At 34.6% G+C, this 12,804-nt stretch overlaps 1 protein-coding gene across 7 annotated transcripts in view; it reads right to left on the bottom strand.

Moving 5' to 3' along the window:
- ptprua (protein tyrosine phosphatase receptor type Ua) overlaps nt 1–12,804 on the bottom strand; it is a 297,253-nt gene that overhangs the window by 89,457 nt on the left and 194,992 nt on the right. For all 7 annotated transcript variants that reach the window (XM_079591540.1, XM_079591539.1, XM_079591541.1 and 4 more), the window contains exons 6-7: nt 10,502–10,679; nt 5,686–5,979 (exon numbers count right to left, since the gene is read on the bottom strand). In XM_079591540.1, coding sequence (XP_079447666.1) covers nt 5,686–5,979; nt 10,502–10,679 — 472 coding nt within the window. The remainder of the gene's footprint in view (nt 1–5,685; nt 5,980–10,501; nt 10,680–12,804) is intronic.

Raw genomic sequence — 12,804 nt, 5'->3', positions numbered from 1 at the left:
CTATATTACACCTCTCTAATGTGCGACATACGTCATTAAAAAACTGGTTGTTCTGTTTGGTTCTGTGTTTTTGTAAACACCTGTAACTACCTGTATTTTTTTTTTTGGAGTAATTTGGTTGTGGACCAATGCGATTGTCACAGGTTTTTTTTTAGAGTTTAAAGCTCTAAAAGGTGAATTGACAACCATATTTAGCTATTTAGCTGCAGTGTCTACGTGGCCAAAAATATCTGTAATTTTCAATTAGTTAATAAATATAGTGAATTGGAGACCATTAATGTAAATAATAATAGTAATAAAAACTGTTTTAAGAGTATGTGTTGTCTTACCTTAGAATTTTTTTTTTTTTTTAAGTATCTTTGTCCACGTCTGTCATCTTAATTAAGTTGACAAAAGTTTAGAACAAATTTGCAGCTTTAAGTAGTATAGCATATTGTCATGGTGAGGTGTAGGCAGAAGAAGACGAGGGAGAATCGAAAGTTCCAATGCAAACTTTTACTAACAATATAATCCAAACAGGTACAGACAGGCAGAAGGTCGACACACACTTAGTAGGAACGAGATCGGACCATGTAACAAACAGGGCTTAAATACATGGGGAAACAGATCAGGAAAACGAGACACAGCTGACAAGACTAACGAGGTAAACAGGTGTGACAGCGTGAGCTAATGAGGGTTACCAAGGAAACAGATGAGTGACGGGAAAACAGAACAAAGGAAGACATGTGACTTATGAAAATACAAACAAACAAACACTGACACGTGACACATATACTTGCATGATAAGAAAAATCTCCGAATTAGATTTCATGGGGTTCTTTATACATTCATAAAAATAAAAATAAAATGTCCGTTGGAAAACAGAGCAATTCATGAACTGGACAGATGGTTATGAACTGACCAGAGAGAAAGAACAGTCGACCCTTCTCACTAACAAGTATGAAACCTAAAGTTAAAAAGCGGTCAGAGAGAGCAATAAAGTATGTTTAATAGGTAATTCAAACATTTATCATTACACATTAATTATTATTTCAAATAGCTCTGCTTCTCTCTCTCTCTCTCTTCTCTCTCTACTCATCTCTCTCTCTCTCTCTCTCCTCTCTCTCTCTCTCTCTCTCTCTCTCTTCTCTCTCTCTCTCTCTCTCTCTCTCTCTATCTCTCTCATCTCTCTCTCTCTCTCACTCTCTCTCCCTCTCTCTCTCTCTGTGCAGAGCCAATTAAAGCTGCTATGAGCTAATTACATATGTCATATGTGAAGGCAGGGGTCCTTGTCTCTATTTCCTGTCACTTTAATTCCCTCTCACCAAGTCTGACATGTGTTTCTACCCCCAGAGAGAGACAGACAGGTGACGAGCCCAGTGAGAACTGTGTGTGTGTGTGTGTGTGTGTGTGTGTGTGTGTGTGTGTGTGTGTGTGTGTGTGTGTGTGTGTGTGTGTGTGTGTGTGTGTGTGTGTGTGTGTGTGTGTGTGTGTGTGTGTGTGTGTGTGTGTGTGTGTGTGTGTGTGTGTGTGTGTGTGTGTGTGTGTGTGTGTGTGTGTGTGTGTGTGAATACGACACAGCACATGGCATTGCAGGATAAGTAGCTCTGCAACAAATGCACAATGAATAATTAACACGCTATAATTATAATTTAAAACTAAAATCACCTACTAAATATGAAAAGAAAGTCCTGTCAAGAACATATCCAGGTCATATTCACCCCAAAAGAAAAAAAGAAAGATTTAAGATTAAAGAAACCTTCAAGAAAACCTTTGAGAATTTTAAAGCAACGTAACACTTTACTGAAGTATTTAAGTATAACGCATTATCAAATATTTATAATGTAGCCTACGTTATAATGCATTATCTTTTGAAATAAATGTAACCAGAGTTTAAATTCATTAAAATATGTGGTGATTACTTGTTACATTCTTACAAATCGCTGGTTTGTCATGTGTTTTAATTGATTATACTTAAGTATTATACTGTATTATAACTGTTTAAATACATTATAATACTTATTAAGTATAAAATATTTTTTAATATCATTATTTCTTGTAATGCTCCATAAACTGCATTATATGATATAATGCAGTTTACGGAGCATTACAAGGAATAATGATATTTAAAAATATTTTATAATCCATTATTATAAAGGCAACCGACTGGCCAAACAATCAATCAGTGTTACATCGTGGTAATATTTTTTGTTCTTATGCGTTTCATTTATTTTTATATAAATACATTGTTACTGTAATGAGAATATGATCAACAAATTTAGTAAGCAAACTATTACAATAATTCCCGGATGCATTATGGTAACGAAAATGTGATTTCTACCTTTCAAACCTATGCTAATTTAAGGGGAATTGTTATGAAAATAATGTTGAATGCAAAACTCTTACAAATTAGGCTTCCTTGTCCTCGTGCTAAATTTCATTTTATTCATTGTTTATTTCTTTTATTTTTTGGGGGGTGAAATTAGACCATGTTGTTTTTGTGAGACATGTTGTGTTTATACTCAGAGCTGAGACAGTCAATGCCCAGTCAACCCTGCTGTGAATGCCCGCAGACCACCATACAGACCCCCACCTCTGCCCTCCCTCAGAGTCCTCAAGACAAATCAACCTGATTACACTAATTAATGAGACACATCTACTAAAACTCCCACAGGCCTGATGAGGAATGGCCTAACAGCTGGATATGACACACACATACACCAAACAAAGTCACATCCTCTGAGAACTGAAGTCTGACCTTGATATAAATTGAATCTGTTTCACTCAGAGGGCCGAGAGAGATACAGTTCCAGAAAAGCACAAGGGAAAAGCCCCCCTGCCAAAAGAGACAGAATGAATGATGAAGACAGTGAAAAAAAGAATAGAATGAATAGTGTGTGCTGGCTTGTAGTGTATATTATGTAATATTAATAAGGTACTAGCTGATTTTTAATATCTGTGTCACCAGAAGATGAAGACAAAGGAGAGCCAACAAAATGTCCCTTTAATGAAAACAAACTCAGGTAATCCACAGCGACAAAGAGAAAGTAACAGCGTGTGTAACACAGACACACAAACAACAATTGACCAACGCAGAGTGAAGGTGAGGAACTTAAATACAGTGATAATGAGGAGATGACGAACTGTGATGATCTGATAAGTGTCCATGACAACGGATGAGTGGCGGGAAAATCAAACAAAGGGACACATGATGAATGAAAACAAACTGATAGTCCATGGAAGTGAAACTAAAGATGAATAAGTCCAGATAACTGTGACAATCTCAATGTTAGAATGATGTATATTTATTTATTTTATGTAGCATGTTTCATATTATTTAACCCTTTCGCACGATCCCACCGTTGTGATCAGTCTTGGCTGGTCCCTGGGGCGTACGATCACACGGGTGTGATTGGAACGGTCAGTGCATCACATGATCAGCTGCTAAATTCAAATGTGCTTTCGCGCGTTGGCTGCTGAGAGCGCTCAGCTCTGTCATATATCACGACTATTCAGTGTTTTGAACTACATAATGTTTATTTTAGGTTTAAGACATTTAAAACCACATAAGTACTAGCAAAATTTGAGTTTGTAAAATACACACTGATATCTATGGAAGCTTAATAATGATACTTTCCATTATAATTAGACGACACGTTTTCATCCAATAGATCTGATTCTCTGAACTGTGGCACAAACTAACATGGCGGCGCACATCGCGCATACACCTCAACTAACACGATCGTTATGAAGGTGTTTAAACAACAAAACACATCCACTTGCACATATTTGACAATCTGAATATCAGATATGTCGTGCTATAGCTAATACATGTGTGAATATTTTGAATAAAAAAGGAAAATGTACATAAAAGCAGATTATCATTCATTCAGCGCTGTGTCACACGACAAGCAATGGTGTGTCACCATGGAAACATTAAAGTGACAGGTTCTAAATAGCGGTCGTCTTGAAAAACTCATGCTGGGGGTCAGCCAGAATATTTTAAACTTACGTGTAATCAAAATTTGGTAACACTTTCAATGAAGTCTGCATAATAATATAATATAATATAATATAATATAATATAATATAATATAAAAGGTATTCAAAATGCCTAATATATAATATATTTAAATAAATCTTAAATAAGTAAAATAATTACTGATAATATATAACATAATATAATTATATTTTCAGCATCACTCAATATGTTATAATAATGCTATATGTATGTTAGCAATATAGATACATGAAAATAACTTCTTGAGTGGAGGGAAAATATACCATATTATAATGCATTGTAAATATTCAAAGTTATAAATATCAAATTAGTGTAATAATCGAGTAATTATCCAGTACAAAAACAAGCACAGCAGTAACGGACTCTACAACAAACAATCATCAACAGTGGGTATCAAAAATAAAGATATCTGACACATTAGCAACTTGTATGCAGTGTGAAGTTAAGGGACCGTGTTCTTCTGCCGCTACTGACAAACAAGATAAATAGAGTCTCAGAGCACCTTTGACAGTGATACATTACAAAGTCCAAAAGCGAGGTTGTAACGTAAGTACATTTATACTACAGTTGGGTCCAGTTTACCTAAACCAAAAAAAAAAGAAAACCTCAGAGGAGCAGTGAATAAAACCAACATGTGATTCTACAGTACAAGACTACTTGACTCTGTTTGGATAAACTTATTTCAACTTGAAATAAATTAAATCAAAGTTTTACATTTTTGTGGCTTTACTAAATTTGTGTTATCGTTGAGCACATGCTGGAGTAGCCTACATGTAAAAGTAGCGTTACTATGACATTTCATAATCTCAAAGGGAAAATTAATGAATCTATGCAAATTAATTTATAAAGCTAATTTTCTTTCTCATGAGACAAAAAAATAATTGTAGTCACTAAACAGGTGGCAAACCAACCCGATTTCATGGCAAGTATTTTGCGAGGTGGCTAATTCACTCGAATTCATACGACCTCACTCGTACAAATTTGTATGATTTCTGTTAAAAACTTATATATTTTACGAGTTGCCGAATTTGTATGAATTTGTACGAATGACCTACCCCTGACCTAACCCCTAAACCTACTCATTACTAGGGTTTAGACAAATCGTACAAAGGTAGCTAATTGGTACAAATTAGCCACCTCGTACTCACTCGTACAAATCCGTATGAATTGGTCGTGAGATAGCGTTGGGTAAACATTACGTTTGAAAACAACTAGCTAGTTATAACAGCTTAAAATCTGCCCTTGAGTGTTCTCAAATACATGTTAATACTAGTACTTTTAATTTCACATTTAAAAATGAATTAAAGCGCAAAGAAAAGAGTACAGTAGCTAACAAGAAAGATGCCATTTTATATTATAATTATTATTTTTGTATAAGGGAACAACTGAGCAGTTCATCTAAGTATCTATGTAGTTGCATTTAAAATATAGAATGTATAGTTCTGGTCCAGATGCTGATTGGTCAATACAGTGTTACAATTGTGTTACAATATACAACGACAATAAGTTGATAACGTTTCAAAGAAGTTTCAAGGATGAAACGTAATGGGGGGAAAAAAATGTCAACGAATATTTGTGTGCAAAAATTAATTTCATCAGTCATAGATTTAATGCAGTAAACATGAACCCATCCGCTTTCTGAGATATAAACCCTGAACAAGCATACTCTCAATGGCTCCATTTACCTGCACACTTGGTTCTGCTGACCAGCGGGGGTCCTGGCGGGCCGGTTCCACCCTCTCCAGGCCGGGTGAGAAGAACGCTGATGCGATACTCTGTATCTGGTTCCAGGTGCCAGACTTTATACGTTAGTGAGTTGACTCCGTGTGTTTCAGACCATGGCGAATGACTGGCCCTGTACACAATCTCTCTGCGGATCACCGGCCCGTCGCCCACTATAGAGTTAGTGTTGAGTTGGATGATCAGATATGTGGGGCCAGAACGCAGCAGCTGGGGTGGAGCTATCGGTGTGGGCGGGACTACAAAAGAGTACAGGAATAAAAGAAGAAAAAGTTTGAAACAGAATGCATTTAAGCAGGAATCACCATTTATTTAGCCTCTGTCTGTTTTAAATGGTAGATATTCTGAGCAAATAAATAAACAACCCAAAATGAAATCAGATTGAAATGATAATGGAACTTGTTTAAAACAAACTTCAGGTGTTTGTGTCTAATCTTCTTCAGAAGGATCTGCAGGGCAACTGGTTCTCCACAAGAACCAACACAAGGTTTGACTTTAGCACATTTAACTCTTATGTCAACAATATTTCTAGTGTTTAGGATTGATAGTATCTATCCAACTTTTTTTAACATTACTGTAACTAGATAAGCCAAGGTTCTGAACATATACTTGTTGCAGTTTAGTTTTAATAAAAGCTATTTTTTGACAGTCGAGCAAGTTTTAAAATCTAAATCTTAAAGTGGATTATTTGCTGTCAGCACCCTATTTAAAATTATGAGTTTGTAATAATAAATATAATAATAATAATAAATCAAGTGTAAAGTTGAACATACTGTAAAAAATATAAAAGTATAGTTTACCGACAAAATTAGTAATTAATAACCTTTAAATGTTTTTTTTTTTAAACTGTGACATGTTGTTATTATAGTTTCAACATAATATTAGTAATACAGATTTATTTCAATGTTAAATAAGTGAATTGTTTTATATTGTTGTTATAAGCCTTGTTGAGTTGTCTTAAATACTGAGATAATAAAGTACCTAACCTGCATAAATGCATTGTGGGCTTTAAAGACCCCCTGCAGTCAATAAGTGTATGCCTTAAAACTCATCTTTGATCATCAAAATGTATATATATATATATAAAGTACAACATTTATTTCATCATGAGCATTGGCTTCATAGAAAATGTTAATGAAATGATCTCAGATCAAAGGAAATGAGAAGCAAATAGAAAAACTCAGTGGAAGGTCAGACAGAAGCAGTAAAAGCATATTTCTCTCAATATTAAAATCGGTGACAGCTTAGGAGACAGCAGGAGATATCTGAGGGTGTCACTGTCATTCAAATGATTTAAACTTGTTTCATGATTGCTTAGTTTTTCTAACCTCTCAATTTAAATGAACCATCATCTCTGTATGAGATACTATCAGTAACAGTATGACTGTGAAACCTTGACTTTCATATAAAGCAAATATGAATCAACATGTTAATGGGTTGGACGAGGTGGACGAGATGTTCCAGGACTTGATGAATCTGTTACTGTATATATATATTGCACAATATAAGGTATAACCGGAGGAACATCTTGGCTTGGCAAATCTGGAAAATGTATAAAAATAATGCCAAATTTTGTGTTCAATATAAAGCTGATCCTATATACTTTACACACACTGCAGTTCAAAGGTTTGGGTCAGTAAGATTTTTATTTATTTTATTTTATTGATTTATTTATTTAATTTTATTTTAAGAAATTAAAACTTGTATTCACCAAGTGAAACTAAAGACCTTTATAAAGTTACAAATGATGTTGTTTTTTTTAAATATGTCATCATCAAAAATAAATAAAAATGTAAGATCCCATTAGTTATTGTTAAAAGTACTGTGCACTATGTAACTTTTTTTTCTCAGAATTAACTAAATTTAAATAACAAGTCAATACATCGTCAATCCTTCTTCCAAAATGTGATTGTGTCTTACCCTGATGCACGATGTTAAGCCTATTATAAGTGTTATGGTTTTCGTGGGAAATTACGTAGATACCCCACTTGCCCATGCGTGTGTCATCACATCCGTAAACAGAGAAAAGTTGCTCCAACTGCTTGGACGTGTGCATGGTGTGGGAGTGACAGGTTAGTTGTCACAATGAGCAAGAAAGGTTGACATTGAGCACGCTAAATATCGAACCTCGGGGGAATCACCCGTTTAAAAAGGAAATGCAGAACAGAGGAAAGTCTGCTGCTCATAATAAAAACAGAATCAACATTGGCCTTTTGGAAATGGCGAGAACTTACTGTAGGTATTTGAAATGTTGTAAAGGCAATATTGAAAAATGTTTATCTGTTGTGAAGGGTCATCTCATTATGTTTGTTGTAGCGCTATGCTGTAATTTACAGTGTGTATTACTGGCTACAGTAAACTACAGTAACGTCTTCAGCTAGTCAGCTTGGGATCCTTTCCATCTAAATTGGTTATATCTCTTATGCCTAGTAGTGAATTGTTTATGACCAGTAGGAGGATTGTTTGCCCGTGTGCATATATATATCCCTTGAGTTTCACTTGCTTGAGAAATATTGTGGTGTTGTTCATTTTAACTTAAAGGTATAGCGGAGGATTTTCTTTTTCCGGGTGGGTAGCCTATACTATTGGTCCACCTAAGTGTCAATCATTCTGGTGATATGTTTACGTAAGGCCGTTCACACGCTGGCGTGCGCTAAAAGCACATGTTGGGCTTCCCACTGATGCCGCAGTCGCGAAGATTCTACTAGACAGGTAAAGTTTGTCATGCTATTTGGAGAAATCCATTTAAAATCACTGCTGGTAGGCGTTCCCTCTCGGTCGGGAGCAAATAGAAATTGGAGAGGGCGGGTCTTTTCTAAAAGTAGGAAAGATCATCCGCAATACCTTTAAGTAGTTAACTGATGTTAACAAAGGTAACCTTATTGTAAAGTGTAAGGTTACTCCTGAAAAAAAGTATCAAGTATCATCCAAAAATATTAAGCAGCATAACCATTTTCAACTGTAATAATAAAACAATAAATGTTTCCAGAGCACCAAATCAGCATATTAGAATGATTTCTGAAGGATCATGTGACACTAAAGACTGGAGTAATGGCTGGTGAACATTTGACTTTGCTATTACAGGAACCATAACATTTTAAAATACAAAACCATTATTTAAAATTGTATTATCATTTCACAATATTATCAATATATTTTTTGTAACAAATCATTATTATTCACCTGTGCTTCCAATGGATTACTAAAATGCTAGCAGTTAACCAATGTTGAAAACCAAAATGGAAATGGACACCTATTCGTTACATTTTGATTATGAAAAAAAAAAAAAAAAAAAAAAAACTCAGTATGAATTTTCAGTTTTAATCTAATGACTCAGTGAGTCTAAAACCTCACCCACTCAGTGATTTGTGTGTTAAGCAAATCATAATTTGAGTGGTCATATTGTAAGTAAAGCGTCATGCCAGTATGTCTATTTTGATAGACAGGAAATTGCCTGAATGAAGCAGTGCAGCAAATCTGTATGGGTTTGATTTGGCCTGTTGCTCTTTTAGTCGCGCATGTGTGTGTGATAAAATATTAAATTGTGACGTAAATACAGCACACTTCAGCAGCTAATAACAGAAGTTAAATAATCAAACATAGCCAAGTTGTTATGAGTTTGTTAAAGTACACAATTCACCCCACCCAAACAGAACACAACAACAGCGATTACTCCTTTTGTTTAGTGGATTTTCAGTGACATTACCTCAGTTCCAGTAGAAACATGAGTCATTCACTCTTTCAATCATGCCACCATCACGAGAGGCACTTGTAGGGAGCGGAATCATTACTGGGGCCATAAAGAGGCAGCATGGGGTAATTTGCATGACTGATTGCCCCAGAAACTCTGTTATTTTGGGGTGAGATATGTCTCTGATTGGTGGTTATGACCGTAATCAGCCCGCCGGTACTCTCGAGTGCTCCAGTCAAAGAGGTTACAACTTACTCAGGCTTTTGCTGAAGAGATCTCTAGGTGGGGACGTGATGTTACAGTAAATCAGAGAGACACACTTAGGTGTTGTGTTTGATTGGAAGTTCAGAGGGATCAGAAGACTCCAGAACGGTCTGTGCTTTAAGAAGATAACGTGGCGATAGCAAAGAATAATGGCTGACTGCTAGCATGATAAAATGGACGGTATCTGGAATCTTGCAGTTATTGGGATTGGCCAAAAGCTTTTCTTTTGTGAAGTATAAAGTCTGGAATTTATTGTTCATTATTCTAGTAGAGGACCTTCTACTGGGGCATCTGACATTGATGAAATATTTAATTTAAAACAGCATATTTTAAAGGGTTAGTACACCTAAAAATGTAAATTCTGTCATATTGTATATCATATTATATCTGTCATCATTTGTATTGTCAATGTGTGAACAGCTTGTAATGAAACTTTAAAAAAATGAGACAGTCCCTAGGACTTCTTAGGTTGTCTATGGAAACCTGTAGATTGATTTTTATGTGAAGGCTCCTGAGAGCCTTTCTTCCGTTCAATGACACATGAAATGAATGCTTATACAATGTTCAGGATAATGAAGAAGGAGCCATTACTGTAATGTCAATGTGTCATACGAAGAAAAGAGATTAAATCAAACTATGGTCTCACATAGTCAGATCCATAGTCTCAAATATACTTTATAATTGCACACCTTAGAACAGCACCTCCATCAATCAGAATTAAGCATTCAACAGCTCTATGGTATAGACATACATTATGTAACCAATTTTAAGTTATTTATAGACACACTAGGACATTTTTTTCATACCTCTGACGATTAGTTCTGCAAAGTTTGACACTGCAGCTCCATATGTTGACTGAGTGAGGCATCGGTAGAGGTCCTGCTCTCCACGTTGGGCTCCGCCCACCTGAAACCATGCAACCAATCGACGCTCTCCAACTGATGACGTCACTGAGTATGGTGACATCAAAACACCGTTACGCCTCTGAAAGAGAGAGAGGTACGTGATGCAGAATTTATCATCCATGTGATCTCACTGTCTTGTCGATCTTAATCAATATATTTACACATACAAAAATTAATATTACATAAAAATGGATACGCAAAACATTATGAACAGTGAGATACAAGTCATTACTAAATTTAAAGCAACTGCCTTCAATTGTTTGGACCAGTTTAATTATGACACAAAACAATGAACATTTCCACAAGATCCATGCATGACAACAACACTGAAAGATTTCCCCCTTTTATATTCATGATTAATAACTCCTTAATAACTCCATAAATCTCTCAATTTGGTAGTATGGGAAGCAGAACTCAATCCTGCAAATGCTTGGAAAATTCAAGATTTATCAAGTCAAGTAGGAAATATTGTAATTACAAGTTCCAAGCACATGAATGTCAGAGCAAATTCATATATAATGAATGTTATGTAATAAAAGTAAAGCATTTATTAAAATTAGTTCATTTTAATTTCAACATAGTAATGCATTATTAAAATCAAAAATTGAATCTGAATTATTTAACGGACCTTAACAAATGGAAATTAACAACGAACAGTTTATTAAATATTAAATGATCAGTTTTTTAAATATTGTAACACATGTATTGCTCATTGTTTGTTAATTTAATACAGAAACTAACGTTAACTAGGAGCTTATTGTAAATTATTACCGAAAGTCTCTTTTTACAGGATTTTTTTTTTTTACAGTGTATATATTTTAATGATTTTAAAGGATCGATGTACAGAATTTGGTGTGGTGATCATCATTATTAGTATGACTTCATGTATGTTCATGGTTTTAATGAATTGTATATCTATGATTTAGTTTTTTTCTTTCCTGGTGCCTAAAGAGCTAAACAAAACTCATATATTGATTATGTGCTTAGCTGTAATGATGAAAATCATTGATTTCCTCTATTGTTTAAACGCAACTAGCATCTCTGAATAGCCTATGAGAGAATGAGCAGAAGGTGTCAAGTGCATAAAACTACTGCTGTATTCAGAAAGTGAGATGCAGGGCCCTCAGAAAGCAAAGGAACACATAGTCCCTTCATTCCTTTAAATGCACAAACCCTCCAGGTGTTGGGACAAAGCAGCGGCTCACGCAGGAATTGATCCCAAAATCACTGAATGACAGAAAGATGTCATTCAAAAAAAGAGAGATAGATTAGAAAAAGAATAGTTCACCATACATTCTGGCTTCATTCAGTTCTATTTTGTAATTCCAAACCTGAATGGCTTTATTTCCTCCGTTAACACAAGATTTCCTCCGGGTTTTTTTTTTATGGCACAAAGGCTCTTTTAAAATATCATAAATTGTAAGTCTATATATACATATATCTATATATATCTACACTGAAAATGTAGTTGTAGGATTTCCTTTAGAACTATTTCCATTCAGAAATTACAACATTTAAAAAAATTTTTTTTTACAAAGAAACAGAAAGTAGCCTAACACATTGAATTAAATGTTACATTTTGAGGTAGAAAGATGGAAAATAATATTTCTTGTAAAATGTACTTCATGATCAATTTACAACTTACAGTGTATTTTATGTGAAACTTGAAATTCGATCTGTTCCAAGCACAAAGCTTATCTACTTTGATGGCTTTGAAGTTATTTTAGAAATATTGATATACTATTATAGTACAGTTTGAATTTATATTAAGTGTTAGTAAAAGTGTGTTTTTTGTTAATTTGTTATTGTTTGTGTATGTTTCTATTTAGTTTTTTTTTAGTTTTTTTTTTCTGTTTTAGTTTACAAATTTTAGTACTTCAACTTTAATTTATTTTATTTCAGTTAGGTGCAAAGGCAACATTAATAATCCTAATCTAAGTTCATTTTAAGTTTTTCCTTGAATATTTATATTTTATTTCAGCTTAAAGGTGCTGTATGGAGTTTTTCTACTAAAATGAATATTTTTTTTATTACCTGTGTGTGAAGGGGTTGTAATCTCACAATAAAATGATCCATTTGGCAGGTTTTGCTATTACCTCTGAAAGCAAGTATTCCTATTTCTATGTGATGCTCCGGGTCGGATTTGCTGTGAAATCCAGTGACGTGACTGAGACCTGCATGCGCGCTCCCGAGCCTCTCGCCTC

This window comes from Phoxinus phoxinus, assembly GCF_949152265.1.
Source record: "Phoxinus phoxinus genome assembly, chromosome: 19".
NCBI lineage: Eukaryota > Metazoa > Chordata > Actinopteri > Cypriniformes > Leuciscidae > Phoxinus > Phoxinus phoxinus.
This window is presented reverse-complemented; position numbering and strand designations above follow the sequence as displayed.